This window comes from Gavialis gangeticus, unplaced genomic scaffold (assembly GCF_001723915.1).
Source record: "Gavialis gangeticus isolate Ggan-Ray unplaced genomic scaffold, GavGan_comp1, whole genome shotgun sequence".
NCBI classification, from domain to species: Eukaryota; Metazoa; Chordata; order Crocodylia; family Gavialidae; genus Gavialis; species Gavialis gangeticus.
In genome coordinates, this window is record NW_017729022.1 from 169433635 (window position 1) to 169443520 (window position 9886).

Below are 9886 nucleotides of genomic sequence, written 5' to 3' on the forward strand. Positions count from 1 at the left end.
AGAGATTTTACTAGTGTAAATGGAGTTGCTCCTATGGAAGAGCTTGTGTTAAGTCATAGGAAGAAGCAATGAAAAGCCAGTAGTGTATTTTAGAGTATTCATTAGATGCATCAGTCAGCATAGTGCCCTGCCAAGCCACACTGCACCCGTGCCATAGCGTAGCTACTGCAGCTGCATGGGTGCCAGGCGGTCGGGGGGGGAGGGGATGATGACAATTGGGATGCTGCACAGGGGGCTCTGCCACGAGCTCTCAGAAGCCCCAGATCACCATTGCTGCAGTCAATGAGTTTGGGGCTTTATTTTTTATTAAATTGCCAGGATGCTGGGGCCAGCCGGAACAGCTATCAGGGCGGGGCAGCTCTGCCACATAGTCCCAGAGGCTCCACAGCTGCTGCTACTATCAGCGAGTGTGCATTTTTTTGGTTTTCTGGGGTTTCTTTTTTTCCCAGACTGCTGGGGCCGGGCGGGGTGATCGGCATCTGTGCGGGGGGACTCTGCCAGGAGGCCCCAGAGCCCCCACAGCCCCTGCTACAGCCAGTGAGTACAGGGCTTTTTTTTTTTTTGTTAAAGTGCCAGGAGGCCGGGCCCAGGCAGGGCAGCCATGGGAGCTTTTCCCATGGCTCCCCCTGTCCAGGGAGAGGCAGACACAGCTGGAGAAGCCATGGGAGAACCTGCAGCCACCCGGCTGTGCCTGCCTCTCCCTGGCTGATCTGAATCACTGAATCGGCATCGAATCTTCCAAAGCTGATTCAGCCGAATCAACTGAAAACAGTGATCTGAATCAAATCACTGTCCTCTGAATCGGCCGAATCTGAATCAAATACTTCCCTATTTGCCCAGACCTAATAAATAACCAAAAGGCATTACAATAATTTTTTCGCCAAACTATGTATAAGCAAAGTACTTAACTAATAAGGATAAAAAGGTAACAATTTAATCATTTACATGAACTTAGAATTCAATACCTACCCTTCTTCAACATTCAGAGAGCCACTCCAGCCAACAGCATATTGCATTTCCTCCTTTCCCTTGTCACTGTATTTCCATTTCGCTGGCATTAAGGGGAGAGAAAAAAAAAGGACACTGGCCAATAAAGAATAAGATTTTAAAATACTACATTGTAAAAAACTTCTATATCCAATCTTTTCAAACATAATAATAGGTCTATGTTTAATCTTCCTCATTGTAACGCATACCATCATGTTTAAGTTAGGAAGCAATTAAAAACTTCCACCATAAGAAAACTATTCCAGTCATATAAGGAAATTGGGTGCTCAATTTTTAATTTTTGTCCTTAATTCTATCAATACTTAATGCATCTAAACTGCTTAATCTCTCTCCTCTACACATACACACACACACTCTCCCTCTCCCCTGCCCCACACTAGAGCTATGAGGTGTAATTAAAAACAATTAAATCCTCAGATGAAAAGCACTAAGCAAATACAAAATACTTCCTGGGATAGTAATCAGCAGAGATTAAAAACCCAGAGAGTGATGCCAGGGGAAGAAGGAGGGGATAATGTGAATATTCATTATCTTCTTATTCACATCATTGTAACATTAAACATCATAGTACATTTTGTTACAGCTATGATTAAAGTTGCTTTAATGTTTTCAAAGTAGTGTTAGTCAAGTGTAAAAATCACAATGCTGTGGTCTGATGGTGGACATTATCTATCTACATGACAAATTAGGACAATCAACATCCAATGATGCAGAGGCAGGAGTTCTGTCAGGTCATTTGAAGGGTAACTGGTTTATTTTCAATCTAGTGGGAACAACACTAAAATGCCAAACATCTGGCATTTCCCAAAATGCCAAACAGTTGCTCTTATAAGCATCATATATTGCTGACCTACCACTACCTATGGAAAAGAAGTTTCTAACGTGGATTCTGGCATGCATGATTCTGCATGGAATGACAAATACAGGATCAGAGCTTTAAAGAAAAAGGAGTCATTTTCATTTCATTTTCACCAGCATTTTTAAAGCGTTTCATTCCCCAACAGTAAAATAAAACAATGCTATATATTCTACTATATGAGGCTAAATTTTAGGAAAGAAAAAAAAGAGAGAAGAGTCGCATGCACTTAGGGACCAGGTCAATTTAGTTCATAAAAAAAAAACAACCAAACCACAACTTGTTCATGTGAAATAAAATTAGTATACAGGCAGTCCTCAACTTACAACGTTTCGAGTTACAACGTTTTGCACTTAAAACGTTTATAAATTGACACCATTTCAACTTTCTGATGTCGGTTTTGACTTTACAACGTTTGATCCGATGCAGCATCACACCAGCAAACAAATTCGCTGCATTGTCCATCTCCCTGAAGAGCACCTGTCCAAACTTCCTTGGACACTTTCTTTAAGAAAGCAGACAAGACTTCACAAAAACCTGCAGCCAAGACTCCTGAGAAGACTCCAGCCAAGAACGCGTCAAAAAGTCCAGTAAAGTCACACCAAAGAAGTCCTTCCAAATCAATATGATTGCTTTTTACAACATAAATACATTAACGTAGCTATATTACTCATCTGTAATTGACTGAGTTCAAATTTCTGGGTTATTTTTGGTGAAAATAGGGTACCGGGCCTCGGTTCAGAAATCAATCCCCCATTTACAACATTGTTTCCTATGGGAAAAATAGGTTCTAAGTTACAACGTTTCGACTTAACACATGGTTTTCAGGAACCAATTGTGTTGTAAGTCCAAGGACTGCCTGTATTCTAAAGGTCAGAATTTTACTTTGCCTGTTCTAGAGACAAGAAGCCAGGTATAGCACACACATTAACCAATTAGGTCTGTTAAACTTACTGACTCAGCTCCATTGGAAATGAGATACATAGCTAAACCTCAGACTTGCTGGGTTTGCTTATATAATAGACCACACATATTACCTAAAACTGCCCACCCTCAGAAAATCCCTGAAGATAGCTCTTTATGATAAAATATGCTGCTCACTAGGTTAAGAGACCACGCCATGAGTACACATTGTGTATTACATACTTACGCACTAAAAAAACAGCTTTCTGCTCACGAGCTATTACCATCAGATCATTTGTGGGTGACAACGATAACACACAGTCCTGAAGCCAATAATTCGTCTGTGTCTTGCAAGTGGACTCTTCTTCTCCCTATATGTAAAACTTTGATTAATATATGCAATAAGTTCCAAAATTTCAGTTTGTTAAGAAGTATCCATATGTAACTTATTCCATTTCTTAAGACTACTCAGTAGCACCCACCAGTTAAAAAATGGTGGCTTGTACAGTAGTGTAAGTCAAACATATCAACCTAACATGAATTCTTGTAGCAAACCAGCAGAAGAGCAGATAAAGGAATATCAGCTGACAATCTGGAAAACCTGTCTTTCAAAGGCTATTAAACATCATTAAATGAGAGTTAAAGTACTATTATGGATTAGAGACAAACTAAGAAACAAAAAAAGATTTCATAGACATTAGGGCTGGAAGGGACTTTGGAAGATCATCAAGTCCAGCCCCTTGCCCCAGGGGCAGGAAGTCAGCTAGGGTCAAAGGATCCCAACAAGATAAGCATCCAGATGTTTCTCAAGGAAGTCCAGAGTAGGTGCTTGTACCACCTCTGGCGGGAGTCTATTCCAGGCCTTGGGGGCTCGGACAGTAAAGAAGTTTTTCCTTATGTCTAGCCTAAAACAGTCTTGGAGCAGTTTGTGACCGTTGGACCTTGTCATCCCTTGGGGTGCTCTGGTGAACAAGCGTTCCTCAAGACCCTGATACACACCCCTTATATTTTTATAGGCTGCCACCAGGTCACCCCTTAGCCTGCACTTTTCAAAGCTGAAGAGTCCCATGGCTCTCAGCCTCTCTTCATAAGACCTGTTCTCTTACTCTCTGATCATGAAATGAGAAAGTGGATTAAGTGGTCAGTTTGCAACATGAATAGAGTTTACCCAAAATTATGCATAAAGAACAGTATTTGATAAATGTCTGCTTACACATAATTTAATTAGGCTATCATTTAAGTCACTGCAGCAAAACAACTTCCTCTTCTACCTGTACTTTTCCAAGACATGGGATTTCAAAAACCAAACTCAATCCGGGAAGCTCCCAACCAAGCTGGTCCACTGCTAGTTCTGAAGAAAAAAACCCCAATTCTCAAATTTACAAGAAATAAGAAAGGTATGGTCAAGGTGCTGCCTTCAACACAACGTAGACTCTCCTATGACTCTATCTAAAGCATGTGTAAAATACCAATATAGTGTCTCTTCTCTCAACCACTTCATAGTGGTCTCTCTCCCTGAATCTATTGCAAAAGTGAAAAATAGCATTCCAAACCTCAGTACTTTATAGAACCTCTAAATCTACGTGAGGTACTATTTCTTCATTTAAGTCACCTGCACAAGGTAAAAAAAAAAAAAGTACGTAGTTATTTTTAAACAATACTGTATTTTTTTTATTTTTTTCAGTCAGGTGGTGCTAGGTGAACATTAAGAACTGTAGTGGTTCTATACACAGGCAAAAATAAAAATAACCTCGATTTTCAAATAAGGTCCTCTGAGAGAAATAAAGATATCTAGTTTTGCCTCAAGAGGATTCCACTGCAGTGGAAGTTTTTCTTGGAGAGTCACAGTCACTGATGCAGGAAACCACTACAGAAAATATTGAGAAATAGAGATACAACTATATAGGGCAATAGAGAGAAGAACTGATTAATACTAGCATGCAACTCTGGGGAACAAAACTTGCCTCTGGCTTAAATCCCCAGAGCAAAAGTTGGTCAAAGTCCAGTTTTACCGCTCTAAGGTGAGATTTACCTTATGGTTGACTTTCCTGAATATACAAACTTCTGCTGCTTTGCTGGAGAAAGTTTCAAGAGCATTTTTATTAGTATATGACGTTACAACCAAAAATACATACAGCTGCTAGGCATACACAATACCTGTCAGGATCTGGATAGAGAGTAGGGCTGTGCAAAGCTTTGGTCACTGACTCGATTCAGTGGAGATTCGGCCCGATTCAGTGGCCAAATCTCCAAATCAGTCAGAGGACCCTTTAAACTCTCCGAATTGAACTGGAACCCTACGAATTGATTTGGAGAGATTCGTACACAGACACGACTTTAAAATGTTTTTTCTACATACCTCTAGGTACCAGGCAGCTTGCGAATGCTGCGATGCAGGGGCACATGGAGCATCCCACAGAAGCGCGGGGGACTTCCCAGCATGCTAAGCAGCAGACCCAAGAAGTGGACCAGAAGCACTTCTGGTCCATTAAAGAGCACACTGGGGGGCCCCCTCGTACCACCCCCCCCAAGCTCAGCAACTGGTGCTTCCCGGGTCTGGGGGTGGGGGGCACCCGGCATCACCCCCACAGCCAATCACCGAGCCGGGGGAATGGGGGGGCGCTAGCAGACCTCGAAGTGGACTGGAAGTACATCCAATCCACTTCCAGGTTCACTGCTGAGCATGTGGGGGGGCTCCCACGCTCCTCTGGGATGCCCCATCCGCCCCAGCATCGTGGCATTCACAAGCCATGCTGATACCTTGAGGTATGTAGAAAAAACATTTAAAGCTATGTCTATCTCCAAATCAGCATCAAATCTTCAGATTCGGATTCAGCCGAATCAAAAATCAGGGACAGTGATCTGAATTAACAAATCAAATCACTGTCCCCAACTCGGGCTAAATCTGAATCCAATAGGGCCTGTTTCACACCCCCCAAAAGACAGTATATATTAAGTCTCCTTTCTGGCTATTAGACATTCCAATTCTGAGATACAATTGCAATATGACATACGGAGGAAATGAACTAAGGAACACCACTTGTCTATTCAACCTGTATTAACACTTTATATAATTTCACAAGTGTAATCGATCTTGTTTCTTAGCTTATATCAAGATAGGCTACACAAAAATTCATTTTAAAAGCAATTCATTATCATCTTGGTCAAATTAATTTATGTTTGAATTCCACACAGCAGGGGTCAGCAGGCTTTTGCACCATGGGGCACTCTTTGCAACTCAACCCCAGTGACAGGCCACAAGTCTCTGCCCCCCCACAGCACTGTGCTGCCTATGCTTACCCTCGCCACAGATCCCTGTCCCCACTGTGGTGAGAGTAAGCATGAGTATAGTGGACCAGGAGGCTCTACAGGGTAAAGGAGCAATGTGGAGGGTAAGGGCGGCATGGTACAGCAGAGACATGTTTGTCTAATTTAAATTCACAATTAAATTGAGAGGATTCAGAGCCAAGATACCTTCCTGGTACTTAACAGTGCTTCACTGTCAGAAATATCAGAATCCAGGACTGTAAAACCCAAGTCTTAATGGTGTAACATGGAATCTTAAAAAAGGACAAAAATATAGAAAGGAAAATGTTGAACACAGCTGCATTTTTAACGTATTTTTATGTACTTTAAGTCAGTGTAAGAGCAGTACCTGCTTCACTCCACTCAACAGAAACTGTCTCAGTACTGTATGAAAGGAACTGCAGATGCAGCAGCAAGTTAATACACAAAGCTACAAAAAAAGATCATTCCTTAGAGCAGTTAGCTGTTTTCTCTTTCCTGTTAAATGTTTTGTGCTGTACATGCTTCAGTCTAAAGCACTGAGCTTTGAAAGCACAGAACACAACAAATTAACCTCAGGGAAGAATAAAACAAGAAAAACAAGATTGGTTTAACATAGGAAAAAAATGTTTCACTTATTAGAAATACAGCTACAGGACAGAGCAATTAAGATCCAAGTACTAGGCAAAACCTGATTTAACAATCTCAACAAAAAATTAGTCAAGGCACATACAGAAATCCCACCAAAATCGGAGACAGGAATATTAGAAGGAATGTTCAAATGAGCCTCAATGCAAATCAATTTTCTGGATGGATCAAACAACAGGGAATGGGTTTTGTCTGGACAAACCACTGCTGCATTAAACGGAACTATAAATGTGTGTTTTGTTCTTCTCAGAGTATGCAGGTTGCATGCTTTATTTTTAAATAGTCTTGGAACTGTAAGGGTTTTTAAAATCTGGCTGACCCTGCACCATTTATCCAACTAGTGGAGCAGTCCCATGATATTCACTCCCCATATTTATATTAACAGCTTTCAGGATTTATCCTAGATTCTAAGCCAAATTTATAAAATTTCTTTTACTCTGGTTTCTATATAATCATTCTTTCATGACAATCAAGAGTCATTACAACCCAGATAGCGGAGATGCGGTTCAAGAAACACACCATTTCCATGGCAGTTAGGGTAGGACTGTAGACCAACAAAAAGAAAGATTCTTCAAATTTCTCACTTGTTCTCCTTCACTACATAGAACTGTACAATGCAATGATGAATGAACAAGGGCTTGCTTATTCCACCACGTCTTCTTACCTACATGCTATTATTCTCTTCCCCTCCTCAAGTAACTAGTTACAATAATTTGTAATAAATTCATCAGTGTGCACTGAGCACAAAGGAGGAGAAGGGATTAGGAAGTAGGAAGTGCGATTGGGATGGCTAGGTCTTGGGCTCCACTGAGAATATGCTTTTTCTAAATAACTGTACCTATTTTCAGTTATTTTACTCCTTAGTTTTCATCCAGACTTGGCCAGAAGTGGCTGGTTGGGACCATTCACTGGGCCTACTGGTAGCTGCAGAACTGTTACTTTGCCTTGTTATTTCTTTGGCACAGAATTCAGATCTTGTTCAGGTGACAAGGCAAGCAATGACATCAGCTTTCACCCTTTGCAAGTTCTGGCAATGATGTCCTTGCCCCCAGTCACACATCTTAAGGTGGTGGGGAAAAAAAAGCCAGCACAATTATGGACATCAACAGCTAATTTCTCATTAAATGCTCTGAAATTTTAAGTCAGGTGTAGAAACATCTTGGCTTGATGAAAGCTACTTTAAAAAAAAAGTAAACAAGCATAAATCATCTGTTTACTGAAAGAAAACCTTATTTATGAAAGCTCACACATACAGACTTACTGGTTCTTGTGTTTCTGCTTCATCCCAGGCTCCCCAGCCATCTTCTTCCCAATTTGATGACTTGCCTGCTTTGAACAATAAGATTTTTTGTTATAAAAAGGAAATCACTTAAACACATAACTGACAAAGAAATACTTAACTTGGATTGTCCAACTTCCCTATGCATCATAATTTAGTCAGACCTAGCTCTTCCAAGGTAGCTACAACAGTAAAAAGGAACTAGCATATACACCATGAAGCATCAGAACCAGCATGCTATATTTCTCATGACAGTCATACTCATTTCTACATATAATGCTTCCCAAGTATACATTTAAATATAAGAGAAAGATGTGGTTTATACACTGGATTAGGAGTAGAGTACATCTCAAGTTTTCATCTGTAGCTCTAAACAAGTCACTCAGTTTACAGAGCCTAGTACTGTGGGGCATCAATTCCTCCTTGGTGGCTCCTCATCCTATGGTAAAAGATAACAAGCAAATCAACTTCATTTTATCTCAGGTTCCCCACAAGCCACTTCAAGGAATACAAACAGGGTATTATGAAGATTAATTTGCTAATACTTGTGCAGCAACTTGAAGCTAAGAATGATTAGAAGTGATTACATAAAGGACTTGAAAAATCTACTTAAGTGATGAAACAGACATTCTCCCCAGTAAGAACAAAGCCTTAAGATACCAATGCCAGCAGAATTTAAGAAAAATACATTCCTAGTCTTTATCAGCGTTGCAAAGATGGAGCTAGCTCGATATCATAACGCCAACTAAAAAGGTACAAATGAAGATGCATCCAGTTATCTTCAACGCCTCCTAACTTTATTCAGAAGTGCTCACCTTCCTGCAAATAGTTTATTGCTAATCTGAAGGGTTATTGATTCATAAAGAAGTCCTTTTAAGGTAACAATGCCCTTGGACCAAAATAATGCAGACTTTTCTTTGATCATATTTATGAGGTTAAAGTAAAGCAGCACTGTCTTTAAGGATGCAGAAAGAGCAAAGGCACTTGGTACAGTTTACAGCTTTGCAAAACAGCACAAGAGTAAAAAATAAATACTGTTGTATCGGTCAGTCTGTATTATGCTATTCAAAATCCTGTAAGAATCTACAGAATAGGATTAAAAAAAAACTCATACATTTTCGAGTGGCTAATATTTAAAAATACATATTTTTTAATAAGAAAGGATTGATGGCAAGACAGCAAAGACTTTGTCTTTGGAACATGATTTCACCCTTGATCTTCTGGGCCCATGAATATAAGGTCACAAAAGAGACTCTGTTCTGTCAGTTCTTTCGGAGATGGGGTAGGCAGGCTGACTAAATAAGTGAGACAGACAGTGAGTTCTAGGGATTGGGAAAGGGTTTTTACTCTTGGCACTTCTGATCGTAACCATATGGATTAGTATCTGTGCTATTACTATTAGTAATCTGTGCAAGTATGCAAAACTAAAGTTTGACTCATTTCTAATCCATCAAAGGAGAATGTACAACAAACTAATTTTTGTAAAACATAAACAAAGAAAGAAGTTATTATTAGAAATTCTCTAGCATGTTTTAATCTGGTCTTCTCAATGGATCTAAGCATTTATCTTCATAACCTAACTGAGAACTGACCAGCAAATTAAATTCAGTGCCAAACTCATGACAGAATTTGCTTTTCCAACAAGAATATATAAAGGCATGTGGAGACAGGGGAGCTTTTTAATCTATTGATAGAAATTCCATTCATCTGATATAGATGAACAAAATCCCCATCTTCAGGATTTGGTGGAAGGCTTGTTAGCTTGGAAGTGAATTCAGTCTGTTGCTCCCAGGGTTAGATGTTCCTAGAAATGCTAAGGAAGGGAATGCACTTACCCTATGAGTGAGATAAGGAATAATTTTAAAATGAATAAATAAATAATTAAAAAAAAAAAAAAAAAAAAAAAA

At 39.9% G+C, this 9886-nt stretch overlaps 1 protein-coding gene across 4 annotated transcripts in view; it reads right to left on the bottom strand.

Moving 5' to 3' along the window:
- The window catches only part of RAB3GAP2 (RAB3 GTPase activating non-catalytic protein subunit 2), an 87659-nt gene that overhangs the window by 65152 nt on the left and 12621 nt on the right, over window positions 1–9886 (bottom strand). For 2 of the 4 annotated variants that reach the window (XM_019516470.1, XM_019516468.1), the window contains exons 2-4: window positions 7962–8029; window positions 3015–3138; window positions 970–1051 (exon numbers count right to left, since the gene is read on the bottom strand). In XM_019516470.1, the coding sequence (XP_019372015.1) occupies window positions 970–1051; window positions 3015–3138; window positions 7962–8029 (274 nt within the window). Of the gene's footprint in view, window positions 1–969; window positions 1052–3014; window positions 3139–7953; window positions 8030–9886 lie in introns of those variants that run through there. The other 2 variants (XM_019516469.1, XM_019516471.1) reach the window with 2 other exon arrangements.